The sequence below is a fragment of the Rattus norvegicus genome, chromosome 1, assembly GCF_021556685.1.
Source record: "Rattus norvegicus strain SHRSP/BbbUtx chromosome 1, alternate assembly SHRSP_T2T, whole genome shotgun sequence".
Taxonomy (NCBI): domain Eukaryota; kingdom Metazoa; phylum Chordata; class Mammalia; order Rodentia; family Muridae; genus Rattus; species Rattus norvegicus.
Genome location: NC_141534.1, coordinates 95,256,828 through 95,273,522, shown reverse-complemented (window position 1 = coordinate 95,273,522; position 16,695 = coordinate 95,256,828). Strand labels below are relative to the sequence as shown.

At 49.6% G+C, this 16,695-nt stretch overlaps 1 protein-coding gene across 2 annotated transcripts in view; it reads right to left on the bottom strand.

Moving 5' to 3' along the window:
• Sirt2 (sirtuin 2) overlaps positions 1-16,695 on the bottom strand; it is a 23,036-nt gene extending 6,341 nt beyond the window's left edge. The window contains 8 exon segments of one of the 2 annotated variants that reach the window (NM_001399630.1): positions 3,814-3,882; positions 5,411-5,467; positions 5,554-5,660; positions 5,761-5,802; positions 11,066-11,179; positions 11,423-11,471; positions 15,795-15,841; positions 16,595-16,695. In NM_001399630.1, coding sequence (NP_001386559.1) covers positions 3,814-3,882; positions 5,411-5,467; positions 5,554-5,660; positions 5,761-5,802; positions 11,066-11,179; positions 11,423-11,471; positions 15,795-15,841; positions 16,595-16,610 — 501 coding nt within the window. In that variant the 5' untranslated portion in view covers positions 16,611-16,695. 2 annotated transcript variants of the gene reach the window in all.

Below are 16,695 nucleotides of genomic sequence, written 5' to 3'. Positions count from 1 at the left end.
GAGGGTGAGACTGCCTCAAACTTGAGACCCTCCCTCCGGAGTGCTGGATTACAGGGGAGCACTGCCACCCTGCACTCGTGGATCCTGCATCTGCCTTGTAGCTGGCTCGCCTACCAGGTCCTCCCCTGGGGAGTGAGCCACACACGTGCAAACAGCTAACCCAGGGCTCACAGAACTACCTCAGGCCGCCTCTGTATCCATGGGAACAGGGTTTAGGGTGGAGGGAGATGCCTGAAGTCCCAGGTCATGCTGGACTGTATCCACAGAGATGCTCCTTCCCTTGCGATGGGGCTCCGTCCTGTTAAGCCCACTGTGAGCTGATGTACACTGAGCTGAGCATGCCTCTGACATCCACCCTACTGCACATCAGTGATGTGCATCCTGGGGCCTGGGTAAGTTGCAGTTTCCCCTCATGATGATGTGGTAGACTGCTGCCTCTACCCAGTCTGCACAGTAGAGCTGGGTGGGCACAGCAGGCCTGTAATTTCAGGTACAGGAAGGTGAGGTAGAAGATCACAAGCTCAGGTCTTGCCTGGGCTGGGGTGTGGCTCAGTGGTAGAGCACTTCCCCTGCGTCAGGAAGCCCTGCGGCCTACATAACACAGCAGACACATGCCCAAAAGAAAACGATGAATCTCCAGCTTTTAAAATGCATGGTGCTGCTCTCTGGTGTGAGGATGGAAGGGCCCCTGACAAGAGGCTGGATGAGGGGCATTAGAAAACTTTCTGGAGGCTGAATTTCATAGATGCAACTTGAAGGATCTGGAGCCATTCTTCTATGGGGACCACAGTGGCTTGAGTGAACACGATGACTGAATGTGAGAATGGGTTCCTGTGCCCTGAACTAAAAACAGCACCGCACAGCCTCAAAGATGCTGTGTCGGCATAACTCAGAGCCACTGTGTTCCAGAAAGTGGGTCAGTGACTCAAACGGTGACAGGATAAGAAACTGACCACAAAGGGGCAAGCGGAACATTTTTTTTTCCACCTTTAGATATTTTACAAAAAAATGTATGTGTGGGGGCTGGAGGGATGGCCCAGCAGTTAAGAGAGTTGGTTGTCCTCCCAGAAGACCTTGGTTTGGTTCCCAGCGCCCACATGGCAGCACACAACATCTGTTAATGCTCTCTCTTGGCCACTGTGGGAACTGCATGCATGTGGGACTTGGACATACATGCAGGCACAACACCCATAAATAGGAACTAAAAATGAATACCTTTTTAAAGTGTGTGCAGAGCAGTGAGATGGCTCAGCAGATAAAGGTGCTTGCCACCAAGCCTGATGACCTGAGTCCTATCCTTGAGACTCACATGCTGGAAGGAAAGAACTGACTCCTGCAACTTATCCTCTGACCTCCAAACTTCAGGCTGGTCCGGAACTCCGAGATCTGCCTGCCTGCTTCTGCCTCCTGTGTGCTGGATTTAAAGGCATGCACTACCACGCCTAGCTTTTTTTTTTTTACCTCCAAACTTTTGCTATGGCATGCCTGCACATGTCTGTGCATATTTGGAAACACACACACACACACACACACACACACACACACACACACACGTACCAACTATACCAAAGTTAAGAAAATACTGCAGATAGCTAGTAGATACCTGCGTACTTCACACTGAGCTTGTGTCGGCAGCTCTTGCTCACAGGTGGCTTTGTCTGAGGCCTCAACTTTTCACCCATCTGCTGCTTCTCTGGCCACTGCCTTTCTGCTCAGCCCAGGCTTCATGTCCGGCTGCTCCCCACCCCCTCTATGTGGCTATTTCCCAGGGTCTCGAGGTAGAACAGCATCTCTCGACATCCGTCCTTTTCAGTCTCAGGAAAGCACAGGATGTGCTCAGCTAAGAAACAGCCACCATCCAGGAGATGCCCAGCCATGATTTTCTGCATCAGTGGCCCTCACTGGAGGTCCACCTTCCGTCCACCTTGCCTGGACCAGCACAGCAGCTTCCTGCCTGCTTTCTGTAGCTCCCTTGCCCGTCCCAGCCAGCCAGAGTGAGCCTCTGAGGGTTCCCTCCCTCCCAGCTCTCAGGCTTTTGTTTTACTGTCTCCTTGGCCAGGCTCCCATGCCTGCCTTGTGCGAACCAGCAGCCCCCTGCAGCTCTCTGACTTGCCTCCTGTGGAAGCGTTCAGAGACTCGGCACCATCGGACATGCTAGGTCTATGACTCATCTTCTCTCTTGTTCTTGTCACACATATGAGGAGATTAACACCAGGAGGACACGGTGTCTGCTCTGCTCACTGGTAGGGCCTGGCACTTGGGTGGACATTTGTTGTCATAGAGGCTAGCAAACAAGGGTGCCAGAGGGACATGCAACCTCATGCAGGAAGTATGAGGCTTCAAGGGAGCTGTTAGCATCATCGCTCTGTGAATGAGGCTGACTCCGAGTTAGGAGTGGCTGTGCTTGGGCAGTATAGGAAGGACTAAGCTGTCTCTTCCCCAACAAGGGCCTCCAGCCATCTGGCCCCCAAAATTTGAACTCATCCTCCTCCTGGTGGCTGTTTCTGACATTGCAAGAGCTTCATTGGGTTGCCTGAAGAAACCGATTCGTATTTGAGCATTAACATTCCTGTACAATTTGGAATTCTTTTCCTTTTTAATTTCTGTTTGGGGGGTGGGGTGGGGTGGGAGGGAGTTGGCTATGGAGCCAGTCTGACTTTAAATTCACTATGCAGCACAGGTTGGCCTTGAACTCACGATCAGCTCCTTTCTCAGCCTCCCAAGTATGGGATTACAAGTGTGTGGTACCTAGCTTGGCCAGTTTGTGTTCTGATATGTAATTTTTTTAGCATACATGTATACTGCCACAGAGTGGTCTGAACTTCACCACATCAATAAAACACACAGACACACAAATATTTTTTTTCTGGTTGCTAATCTAGAAGTCAGCAGCTTGAATATCCTTCTGGACCCCGGTGTGGCCACAGTGTATCCAAGGCCAGGTTCAGGAGTGCCCACCTTCTTTACCAGACAGTGTCATTGTTAGAAAACGGTCCCAGGCTCCTGGTTTGGAGTGGCTGTGGTATGGATGGTGTCCCCTCAGATACAGAGGACTTTTCAGTAAGTGTGAGATGTCCTGTGACCCTGTCACCTCACTAGAGACTTGTGAGTGCCTGAAGCTGTTCTGACTTTTTTATATTTAAAAATTCTTACATTTGTTGGTATATATATATATATATATATATATATATATATATATATATATATATATATATATTTTTTTTTTTTTTTCGGAGCTGGGGATCGAACCCAGGGCCTTGCGCTTCCTAGGCAAGCACTCTACCACTGAGCTAAATCCCCAACCCTGTTGGTTTATATTTTAACTAATTGACTAACCAATTAATTTAGAGATACAGTCTCACATCCTGAAGGCTAACCTTAAACTCATTTTGTAGCCAAGGATAACCTTTTCCTTTGGGGGGGGGGGTCTTTCAAGACAGGGTTTCTCTGTGTAGCCTAGAACTTGCTATGTAGACCAGGCTGGCCTCAAACTCACAGAGATCTGTCTCCCTCCTCCAAGAACTGGAATTAAAGTTAGATGCCACTACCATCCAGCAACCTTGACTTTCTGGTTTTGCTTCTGACTCCCATGAATACCAATCTAGCCTGTTTCTGTCCCCTATTTCACAAAGGGGAAACTGAGGCCAAGAGGAACCGGCCCACTGTAGGTCACACACTACAATTAGCTGAGTCTTGGGTGCTGGTCCTGTGCCTAGCCGTGTTACCCCAGCTCTGACCAAGGGTTCCAAGAGCTATCCAGCCCCACCCCCCACCCCCCCGCCCGTCAGCCGAGCTGCCCACGGCCCCGCCTACCTGCGTGTAGCAGCGCAGCAGCAGCCCCTTCTCCTTCAGCAGGCGGATGAAGTAGTGGCAGATGGTCGGCTAGGAGGAGAGTAACGAGCTGACGGGAACGTCCCACACAGTTCCTGGGCCCATTCTGCCCCGTGCCCCATCACAGTGGCCCAGAAAGGGTGAGCATACCTTCTCCCATACCACAGATGAGGAGACCCAGGCAAGGGCAAAGTGGTGGCTCGTTGGCGTCACCAATCGGTGAGCTGCAGAGTCAGGCTCACGGCCAGGCTTCAGCCTCGCCCTTTCTGATACTCTCAGCAGCTTTCTTACAGTTGGGTACACGGAGGCCCAGAGCCACCCAGGAGCCTGCACCTCACTCCTACTTTAACTTCTTAAAGTTGTTTATTTTACTATCTATCTATCTATCTATCTATCTATCTATCTATCTATCTATCTATCTGGTTTTTGAAATAATCTCTCTAGGTGGTCCTGGAATTTGCTATGTAGACCAGGATAGCGTCTGGTAGGATAGACCAGGAATCCTCTTGCCTCTGCCTCCCAAGAGCTAGGATTTTAAAAGCGATTTATTTATATTTATTTTCTGTGCACTGACTGATGTTTTGCCTGCATGTATGTCTGAATGAGGATGTCAGAGCCCCTGGAACTGGAGTTACGGATGGCTGTGGGCTACTGTGTGGGTCTGGGAATCAAACCCAAGTCCTCTGGAAGAGCAGCCAATGCACTGAACTGCTAAGCTACCATTCCAGCCCCAAGTGCTGGAATTAAAGGTGTGCACCACCACACCAGGCATTTCTTTCTTTTAAAAACATTTCATTAGTTTGAATTACATGTATGTGTGTAGGCATATGGAGGTGAGTTCTAGGACTCAACAGAGGCCAGAGGTGTCAGGTTCCCTGGGGCTGGAGTTACAGGGGTTGTGAATCTCCTGATGTGGCTGCTGGGAATTGAAGCCTGGTCCTTTGCAAAAGTACTATCTGTTCTTTAACACAGAGCCACCTCTCCACCCCCTCCACCTTTAATTTTTTTTTTTTAATCCTTTAAGACAGGCTTTGTGTAGCTTTGGCTGACCTTGAGTTTTAAAGTTTCCTGTGTCTGCCTCCCAGATGTTACAATTATAGACTGTCACATCTGGAGGGGACTTGTGTAACTCTTCTTTAAGAGCATCTGTCTGTCTGTCTACTTCTTATCCATCTATCTATTCCCTATCTATCTACTATCTATCCATCCATCCATCTACCAATCATCTATGTATCTATGTATCTATGTATCTATGTATCTATGTATCTATGTATGTATGTATGTATGTATCTATCTATCTATCTATCTATCTATCTATCTATCTATCTACCAATCATCTATGTACTCCCTATGTGGAGGTAAGAGAATATGATGGGGTCGGTTCTTTCCTTCAGTCATGAGGGTTCCAGGGATTGAACTCAGGTCATCAGGTTTGGTAGTAAGCACCTTTACCCACGGAACCATCTTGCTGGCCTCAGAGGCTAGGTTCTTAATCATGTTATGTTTGTCTGAAGCACCTATAAAGAGCCTGCTTCACATGCCTACTCTTCCCAATCTCCCCTGCAGAAAAAGGCCTCACCTTGAACTGCCCAGGATAGAGCTCCTTAGCAAGGGCAAAGAAGGGTTCTGGATGTTTCTGTGGGAGAGAGAACCAGAAGGCCACAAGTTCCAGTAAGTTTAGGACTGCAATTGGGACCCACCTCCCTCACCTCAGCAGTCTACCTTGAAGTAGCTGATCTCAAAGATGGCCTCTGGGTATGGAAGGTGGTATTTCTCCAAGTTCGCATAGAGGCCAGTGGATGGGGAGCGGAAGTCAGGGATTCCTGCGGCTAGGAAGGCACAGTCAGTCAGAGATTCTAGCCCCATGTGTGCACGAACCCTTCCAGGTACCCCCACCCCCAAGAGTGGCTTGAGGGAAGGGACACTTACATGTGGAGATTCCAGCTCCCACCAAACAGATGACCCTGCGACCTAGAGCAGAGAACTGATGTCACGTGCTAAGGTTTCCCTCCTAGACGTATTGCCAATGGTGGGAGGATGGTATTGGCAACCTCATATTAATGGTGAGGAAACAAAGCCAACCGGAAGGGACAGCAGGTAGACTAGACAGCAATGGGGAGGTCTTGGGGAGAGGGTTGGGCAGGGGGAGGGACAGCTCAGCAGTGCAACTCCTTGTTTGCCTTGAGTTCTATCTCCAGAACCTTGAAAACCAAACTCTGTTAACAACTTATCTTCTAGGTACAATACTGTAGGACCTAAAAAAAAATTATTTTTGGGTCAGAAGGTGGTGGTGCACTCCTTTAATCCCAGTGCTTGGGAAGTAGAGGCAGGCAGATTTCTGTGGGTTTGAGGCCAGCCTGGTCTACAGAGTGAGTTTCAGAACAGCCAAAGAGACACAGAGAAACCCTGTCTTAAAGCGCGCACGCGCGCGCGCGCGCGCGCGCGCGCACACACACACACACACACACTTTTTTTAAAAAAGAAAATTTGAGACAAGGTTTCATAGAACAAGGCTGACCTTGAGCCTTCTATGTAGTTAAAGATGACCTTGAAATTCTGACCCTCCTGGCTCCACCTCTTGGGTGCTGGTGTTATGGTGTGAACCAACATGTCTGCCATTTTGTCCGGTTTTGAGACATTGCCTCCCTATGTACCCTGGGTTGACCTGGAATCCTGCACCTCCTGCCTCAGCCTCCCAGGTGCTGGGATGACTGGCTATGACCTATTTCCAAAATGCTATACACATCCCTCACTGCTTTATTCACACAGGACTGCCTCGAGTTTGCTAATTTGAGTCGGTTGCCCTAACTAGCATTTCTTCTCCTTTGGACAGGGTTTCAGGACGGCAGGAGAGCTTTAAATGCACTGTGCAGTCAAGGCTGGCCTTGGCCTTCCCATCCTCCTGCTTCCATCTTTAGATGCCAGCATGGTCACCGTGCCCAGCTTTTCTTTTCTTTATCTGAGACAGGGTCTCAGGATGAGAACTCGCAGTGGCCTACCCGCTTCTATCTTCTGAGCATTGGGAGGAAAGGAGGCCACCGAGCCTCGCCAGGCCCATTTTTGTATGTGGTGCAGGAGACTGAATCCAGCGGCCTGTGCGTGCTAAGCAACACTCCACTGATCGAGCCCCGCCTCCAGCCCCCCAACTGTATTAAGCGTCTTCAGATCCATGGTTCGTATCTTATGAGGGCTCTGCTCTTGGTCTTTAATGGTTCTTAGAAAAGAACTATTAGGGGAGGATATGGGTGAATCCATTCACAAGCACAGAGCTGGGAAGAAATAGCCCTGTTGCTAGCCCAGCTGCTGGCTGGCCGGCAGCCCAGCCACGCAGAGCCCCGGCATCTGTCTTTCAGCTGATGGACAGACCCAAGTGTGGTATCCATGAATTGGGCACCCCTGGGGTGTTCTGTTTAAGGGACAACAAGTATGAACAAAACATCAGCCTGCCACAGGGGCTGGCGAGCTGGCTCAGCGGGTAAAGGCGCTTGCTGCCAAGCCTGACTTCTGGAAACTTCATGGTGGAAGGAGAAAAATAACTCCTGAAAGTTGTTCCCCGGCAAACACACAGCAGCACAAATGCACCTACAGCAACACACACCACACACACAGACACAGACACACAGACACAGACTCACACACACATACACATACATACTCAATCAAAAACAATGTTTAAATTGGGCATGGTGGCTCATGTATTTATCCCAGAACTTGGGAAGCAGAGGCAGGCAGACCTCTGTGAGTTTGAGGTCAGTGTGGTCTACAAAGTGAATTTCAGACCACCAAGGTCTGTTACATAGAAAAAAACAAAACAAAAAAGAAAGGTCAAGAAAAGCCTGCTACAGCCTATGCTTCTTTAGGATGCTATGGGCCCAAGATGGCTGGAGATGTGGGCATTGAGACTGGATGTGGTAACACTGTAATACCAAAACTCCCGAGACTGAGGCAAGATAATCTTAAAATCAAAGTTTGCCAGGGTTGGGGATTTAGCTCAGTGGTAGAGCGCTTGCCTAGGAAGCGCAAGGCCCTGGGTTCGGTCCCCAGCTCCGAAAAAAAGAACCAAAAAAAAAAAAAAAATCAAAGTTTGCCACAACCACAGAGCAAGACTGAGCTCCAGGGGCCTGACTGTGCCCCTTGTGATATGTTCACACCAAGTCACAACCTCTCCGTGCCTCAGTTTCCTCTTCTGCTCAGCTTAGTTCTAGAAAGATCTCACACTATTCTATGATAACTAGGTACAAGGATGCTTGGTGAGATACGTCACAGAGCCTGGCAAACAGCAAGGGTATGCTTAATTAATATTTATGTCACGTCCCACACCAGCACCCTATAGGCCAGGGACTCTAAGATCTGAGTGTAAGAGAAAGGTCCTGCACCTCCTGGCCACTGTGTGGGTCCTCTCTGCAGGCGGACGCCCAGCCTGTGGCAGGAGAGGGAGGTTCAGCTGCCACCCTGGCTGCCAAGGAGGGCGCCGAGCAGCTGGGCGAAGGGGAAACTGGAGAAGACGGCCTCAACAAAGGGCTGTTCAGGACCCTCAAAGCTGCATTGTTCCCAACGAGGACTGTGAGGGCCTGGCTTCTCAGACTTCAGTGACTCGACCTCAGCAAGAAATATAAATTTCACAGTGACCCAGCTAGCTGGCTTCTAAACAGCATACCTGAGACACGCTTCCTGTAATGATACCACAGCACACACTTCCATATCTCTCAAGAGATCAGGTCCTGTCCTACTCGTTTATCCCTTGAGTGAGAGTGGGTGTGAGAGTGTGAGTGTGTGTGAGTGTGTGAGAGTGTATGTATGTGTGTATGTGTGTGTGAGTGTGTGCGTGAGAGTGTGAGTGTGTATGTGAGAGTGTGTGTATGAGTGTGTGTGAGTGTGAGAGAGTATATGTGTGAGTGTGTGTATGTGTGTGTGAGTGTGTGTGTGTCTGTGAGAGTGTGAGTGTGTGTGTGTGAGAGTGTATGTGTGTGAGAGAGAGAGAGAGAGAGAGAGAGTGTGTGTGTGTGTGTGTGTGTGTATTTTTCCAGGGTCATCCACCTGGTTTGGGGGTTTTTATTTTTTGTTGTTTTACTCATTTCTTTGTGTGTCTATTTCACAGCAAACATGTGGAAGGAAGTGAGAGGACAACTGGTGAGAGCCATTTTTCTCCTGGGTCCCAAGGATCCGGCTGAGGTGTCAGGCTTGGCCTGCTAAGCCATCCTGCTCTCTCTCGGGTACCTGGACTTGGCTCCTCCCGCTTCTGTCTCCCCAGCTCTGAATTACAAGCACTAGGCTTCTTGTGTGGGAGCTGGCAGTACTTTATGGACTGACCTATCTCCTAAGTCTGTCTGTCTGCCTGTCTGTCTGTCTCTTTCTCTCTCTTCATTTGGCTTTTCGAATGTCCTAACTCACTCTGTAGACCAGACTGGCCTCAAACTCAGAAAACCACTTGCCTCTGCCTCCTGAGTGCTGGGATTAAAGGTGTGAGCCAACATCATCATTCTAGTTCCCTCTTTTTAATGTGTTCCTGGCTGCCTCTGAATTCAGATCCTTGAGCCTCAGCTTCCAGAGTAGCTGGGACTGCAGGTGAGCCCAGCATCCCAAACATATTTACACCTGTGGTAATTTCCTTAGCCTCTCCCTGAGTCACCTCGGAGGCTTGATCACTTCCAGTCTAGGGCACAGGCCCAATAATGTATTTACTAGGGATGTGACCCAAAGTCAGGCCTAGTGGTGCTAGTCTGTACTCCCAGCTATGTGGGAGGCTGAGGTAGGAGGATTGACTTTCAGAGACTATAGAGTAAATTCATAGCCATTCAAAATAAAACAGTAAGAAAGGTCTTGGGCTGTAGTTCAATGGTAGAGTGCTTGCCTAGCATGGTGTGTGAGTGTAGGGGGGCTGGGCTCCATCTAGAGCACCTACTTGGTCATTCCAAAGGAAGGAAGAGAGGGAGGGAGGAAGGGGGCTGGAGAGATGGCTCAGCGGTTAAGAGCACTGGCTGCTCTTCCAGAGGACCTGAGTTCAATTCCCAGCAACCACATGGTGGCTCGTAACCATCTGTAATGAGATCTGATGCCCTCTTCTGGTATGTCTGAAGGCAGCTACAGTGTACTCATATACATAAAATGAATCTTAAAAAATAAAAAATGAAGGGGCTGGGGATTTAGCTCAGTGGTAGAGCGCTTACCTATGAAGCGCAAGGCCCTGGGTTCGGTCCCCAGCTCCGAAAAAAAGAAACAAAAAAAAAAAAAATAAATAAAATAAATAAAAAATAAAAAAAATAAAAAAATAAAAAATGAGGAGGGAGGGAGAGCAGTGACTCGGGTCTGGGCAATCAGTCACAGGGATCTCAGAGATGGATCAAGTGACTCAGTCTGGGCCACTGTGGCCTGGTTCTCAAGTGCAAAGGTACCCTCCCCAAGCAGGAGCTGCCTGACTTTTCCTCACCCTACGCAGACAGACTTGTGAGGCCTGAGAATAATGTTCTTGAGCCTGGCTCCATCTGGTTTAATGCTTTTTTTTGGCTAGAGTTCTGGTTTCTTGTCTTCTCTTTCTTATGTAGCACATGCTACCCTCAAACTCATGACCCTCTGACCTCCATTTCCTGGAGAGCTGAGTTTCTTCCTTCTTTTCTCCCCCCCACCCCCCAATAGGTCTCTCTGTGTAGCCCTGGCTATCCCGGAACTCACTCTTTAGACCAGGCTGGCCTCAAACTAGAGAAATCTGCCCGCCTCTGCCTCCCGAGTGTGGAGATTAAAGCTGGGATTAAAGACACGCACGACCACCGTCCGGCAAGCTAATTTTTTAAGTGTATGGGTGTTTTGAGTTCATGAATGTCTGTGTGCCACAAGCGTGCTTAGTGCCATGGTGGCTGTGAACAGGACCCCCTGGAACTAGAGTTAGATAGTTGTGGGCCATCATGTGAGTCCTGGGACTCCAACCCAGCTCTTCTCTGACCGGCCAGTTCTCTTAACTACTAAACTATCTCTCTATCCCAAGAGTTGGGATTCCTCCATTTTTAATTTTAAATTTTTTTTTTATTTTAGGAAAACTTCCATGTAGCTCGAGTTTGCGTCAAACACACAGTATAGCTGAAGCTAACTTGAAATGCTGATCCTTTTCCGATCTGTTCAGAGTTTGGGATTACAGGTGTGTACAGCAGGCTTTCTTACTACCCCACCCCCACCCCCATCCCAAATATGGAGTGATTTGGGGCCAGGAATGGGAGAAGTGGCCAGGCAGTCGGAGACTCACAGCGCTCGCTCTGCATGTAGCGTGTCACTCCTTCAAGGGTCAGCTCGTCCAGCAGACGCTCCTTCTGGGAACCCAGGCCCAGGGTCTGGGTGAATAAATTCCGCAGGAAGTCCACTGACCAACAACAAGAGAGACAGTGCCAGATGGGCATTGAGCCAGGGCCCAAGTGTGGGATTTTCTATCCTCCCACACCTGAATTCCCATTGTCTCCCATAGCCAGCAGGCGCCAGGCCCAAAACCCATTGTTACACACTTTGGCTATCACTCCTGATAGCTTTGAGGGAGTCTCCCCCGAACCCCACCATATAATCCCAGACCCCAGTTCACCTCCCTGCCCTCCTCCAGGAGGACACTTACTCTCTGCCTCTCCGCCAGTGGCTCCTCCCTCAGTGTCCGAGTCTGAATCCTGGAAGGGGTGGGTGGGATGGCCAAGCCCAAGAAGTGGGGTTAGCAGGGAAGGGAAGGGCAGGGAAGGGCAGGGATGCGTGACAACCTGGTTCAAATAGAGTAGGGCTCTGACTGGGAGGGGGCCTCCAGTGTAAGGCTCTGAGAAAGGCTGCCTGTAGAGGAGACCTGGCTCTCCCTAGGCCTTATCTTTCTAGATGGGGTCTCTCTGGCTGGCCTAGAACTTACTACACAGACTGGGCTGACTTGGAATTCCTGAAGATCCACCTGGCTCTCTGGCCTTGGATGTAAGGGCATGCACCACCATGCTAGCCCCATCTTTTTCCTTCTGACAGAGTCTCACTTTATATATCCCTAGTTGGCCTAGAATTCACCATTTGCTTCTCTCTGACTGCTAGGATTAAAGGCATGTGCCACCATGCCTAGCTTGCTTTTTGAGTTAGGGCTTTATGTAGCCCAGGCCAGCCTCAAACTTGCTATGAAGGCTTTGTGACCTTGAACTTCTGATCTTCCTGTCCCCACCCCTCCAAAGCTGGGTTTATGGACATGATGTCAGGGATCACAGCCAACACTCTAACCAGCCCACCATCGCAGCCTGACAAGATGCTAGGGACCGAAACCAGGGCTTCATGCATGCTAGGTGACCACTGCCACTAGAGCTAGACCTCCAGCCCGGCCTCAACTTGTACATGTAGCTCAGGGGTTGCTGGGAAGCTGAGCGGCGAATCCCTGGGCCTCTCAGCTGGCCTACTCCACTTCCCTGGGCCACTGCCACAGCTACACCACAGCCTAGTCGATGGCGATGCCTCTTCTGTCACCAGACATGAGCCTCTCGAGGTGACCCCACCTTCCTCCAACTATGTTCCAGAGTGGCTTCAGCATCTCCCTGAAACCAGCTCCTACTCCCAATCCCCATACTAAGTGGCTTTACTGTCCCTTAGTTGGCTTCCCTACCCCACTGCCCTCAAGCCAATTCCCAGTGTACCAACTAAGATGTTAGCCTCCTGACATCCTTCCACTGACCCCCTCTTCTAGCCCCAGAGCTCCACCTGGTTCAACCTGTTCTCCCCTGGGGTCCTGCCCTGGCTTCCTTGACTCGGTTTCTGTCTCTGATCCTCCTATTGCCTACCATATGATGGCCTGTTTAGGGCAGTCCACCTCTCTTCCTTAATCCCTCCCCCTCCCTCAAATCACAAATATCTACCAAGTGCCATAATGTCAGCCACACAAGGGCAAGGACTTTATCTATGTTTACCACTTAATGCCCAGCCTAGATAACAGGACTTCCAGAACTATCTACCACTGAACACATGCCAACTGGGGCCAGCCCGAGGTTGGCCTTACTGCAGATGCCACGAATAGCCTGACCGTCACCGTCAGACTGCTCAAAGGCCCCCAGACCATCCCATTCTTATTCTGCTTCCAAATCTCCTCTCCGAATTATTTTTAAAGATTCTTCTGGGGGTTGGGGATTTGGCTCAGTGGTAGAGCGCTTGCCTAGGAAGCGCAAGGTCCTGGGTTCAATCCCCAGCCCCGAAAAAAAAAAAAGAAAAAAAAAAGATTCTTCTGGGGGCTGGAGAGATGGCTCAGTGGTTAAGAGCACTGACTGCTCTTCCAGAGGTCCTGAGTTCTATTCCCAGCAACCACATGGTGGCTCACAACCATCTGTAATGGGATCTGATGCCCTCTTCTGGTGTGTCTGAAGACAGCTACAGTGTACTCACATACATTAAATAAATAAATCTTTAAAAAAAAATTCTTCTGTTATTATTTTGAGACAGGGTCCTACCTAAACCAGGCTGGCTCTAACTTGCTATTTATCTGAGGGTGACCTTGAATTCCTGGTCCATCTATTTTTATTTTTTTAGGTGTGGGATTACAGAGTTGCATCACTACTGTGCATGATTCTAAAATGATCCTTCGCTGATATTAAAAATATTACAGAAGCTGGCAAGGTGGTTCACCAGGGAAAGGTGCTTGCCGCTAAGACTGACCACCTGAGTGGGAGGAGAGAAGAGCTGACCTCAGATCACCACATGTGCACTGTGGCATGTGCATCCTACCCACAAAACAAAACAAACAAAGTAGGTTTAAAAATTAAAAAAGAGGGGTTGGAGAGGTGGCTCAGTGGTTAAGAGCACTGGCTGCTTGAATTCCCAGCGCCCATACGGCAGATCACAGCTGTCTGTAACTCACGCAGGCAAGACACCAATGTACATGAAATTAAAAAAAGTATATACAAAACTTTAAAAAGAGCTTATTCAGGCCTTATTGTTGTACCCAAGATGGCTGGCTTCCCACTCATAATCCTTCTTTTTCAGCCTCCTGAACCTTTGGATAATGAACAAACACCAAAGCAAGATCAAGCAACAGTTACAGAGATAAGTCTGTGTGTTCTCTCTGCATGAGTGTTTGCTTGTTTGCTCACTGTTATAGAAATGGGTCTTGCCAGAGTATGATACTACACAAGGTTTCATAGACCCACGCCACTCTTTCAGTTTAATTATGTGTCTATGTGCACGTGTGTGTAAGCGCCCATAGAGATGGATCCCCAGGAACTGGAGTTACGGTCACGTGCCAGCTGCCTGGTACATGAACTCATGTCCTCTGGAATAGCAGTATACATTCTTAACCACTGAGACATCTCTCCAGCCCCCCACCTCATTCTTTATTGTGGCTCCATAGTAACACATTGTATGATGAACCGTGCTTCATTGACTCCCTCTCCTGACAGCCACTGAGGCTGCTGCTAGTGCTGCCCTGTCTGGATAATACCGCAATTGACACCCCACATCTTGGCCACTGAGAACCCCCTTTGACTGTGAAACCTTTTTAGGTCTGGCGCTAAGCCTTCCTTTGGGAGGCAGACAAGTAAGATCCTAGAGACCCAGAGCAGGCTGTCACGGCTCTGTTGTGCGCTTATGGGGTTATGGTTGACCGCAGCGTCTGCACCTGCTTCCCTTCAAAGCGTGATCTCATAGGATGAGCATGCTGGTATTCAGTGCTTGTAGGCACTGTCTAGTACAGTGCTTCTCAACCTGTGGGACAGAACCCCCTTTGGGGATCAAACGAGCCTTTTGCAAGGGTCCCATATCAGATATCCTGCATATTATCTGATATTTTCATTATAGTCCATGACGGGAGCAAAATGACAGTTATGAAGTAGCAACAAAAATAATTTTATGGTTGGGAGGGCACAGTGTGGTGACACTGTGAAGAGCTATAGTAAAGGGTTATAACATTCGAAAGGTTGAGAGCCACTCCTCTGGTTCACGTGAGGACAACCTGGCCTCTAGGGGAACTGGAGGCATTGGCAGGTGTCTTCAAACATCTTTGAGATGGCTCACCTACCTCTCCACTGAACCCACAGAATCTTTGGGGCCCATTTCCCCATGTCTCAAATCCTTTCCTTCCTTTCTATCCAAAGGACTCGGGAGTTAACAGTCTTTACCAAGTAAGTTCCTCATCTGTAATGTGGCCATGAAAGGCCTTTTCCCATCACTGGGATGCTGAAAAGATTAAACGAGGTCATGTACATTTAAAATGCAGGCAGAGTATCAATCAATGACCAACCCAGCAACCCAACTAATGAAACATTTACTCCTCCTTCTTGCTCTCAGGTCTGTATATCTTGCATGGAACACCATTTCCAATCTTATTTAAGAAAATCTCATATCACTTCACTTATGACACTGTGGCTATATCTTGGTCTTGTTCCTAGATCAGCATGTGGGTTCCACCAAGGAAGAGTTTGGCCAGAATCTTCTATAATCTCTGACCCAGAAAGTTTGCCCTGCACTCCTGGGGTGCGTCCTCCCTCTCCCCCCTCATTTTTTGAATCAGGGTCTCACTATATGGCCCAAGCTGCCTCTCCTTTCTTCATCCTCCTACCCCTTCCCCAACACTGCCCCCAGCTGTGCTGGGATTACAGGTAGCTGACACCACAGCCAGCTTCAATACTTTTATGAGCCCTACAGGGTCCTTTCCCCAACCCCATACTCCCTGAGTTTGGGGATCAAACTGGAACACTGTCTTTTCCAGGTCTAGCACAAATGAGGTTCAGAAGGGATTGAGGATAGGCGGGGCAACAATAGGAGATGAGGACAATATGGAAGGGAACCAGGGGTTGAGGCTATACATTTTCCTTGACAGTCCCCAGAAGCCGCCATTCTCCCAGGAGCTGTACTAATCCCCAGATGGGTTTAGGGATCAGGGCCATAAGCCAAGGGCCCTTGGGTAAAAGCCTTCCCTTGCACCTCCCCCAGTGCGGCATGTGGAACCACGTCCATTTCTCTCCTTCCCTCCACCCTTTTCCCCATCTCACCTGAGCCTCCTGCACCTTCCCTGCCTGGTTCTCCAGAGGGTCAGAGGCTGGGGAGGAGGGGGAGCAGACGTGGTTACAGTGGGGGGAAATAGTTAAGCAGATGAAGGGTTCACAGTGGTGGAGGCGACAATAGGACCCACCAACCTAATTATCCTGGAGTCATGGATGGTAGTAAAACTATTGGAGATGGGGAAAGGCATGTTTTAGAGTGGAGGAATGTGTGAGGAGGGGAAGGTTTGGGAGGAAAAAGCAGGTGAAACGGGACTGAAGGAAGGTTTCAGAGTTAAGCAGGATAAGGTAGCGAGTGCGAGCCAGGAGAATGAGGGAGGGCTAAGTTTTTCAAGAGATGTTAAGTAGGGATACTTCTGCTGAGAGTTGAGTGTGGGAGAGGAGATGCAGTGAAGGTGGGAGGTTTAGGAGAGGCACAAGAACTGAAGGAATGAGATAGAAAGGGGCCGCAGGGGTCCCCAAACATACTATAGTTGCCCTTAACAACAGGCAACCTTAGCAACCGGGATCGTGGTAACTTTGGTCCTTAGCAACGAGGGTCCTCAGCAACCAAAGTGCGAGAAACGCGATCATTCAAAACTTTGCAAATGGACCCTTAAATTTCACAATCCAGAAACCCACCAACCTAGCAATATCGACCACTTAGCAACAGCCCTCCGAATCCCACTCCCTTCAGGCAGCCTCTGTCTCCCACCCCACCGACCTGCCCGCGGGCCCCGGGGCCTGCAGCCCAAAGCCAGGCCCCGGCGCGGCCCGACCCTCCCACCCTCCCACCAGGGCCCCTAACTCACGGTCCGGCTCGGCCATGGGAACGGGGTGGGGGCTCTCGGGACTGTCACCGACTGCTCTGTCCCGTGACGGCAGCGGAAACAAGAAGGAGCCGAGAGAGGAT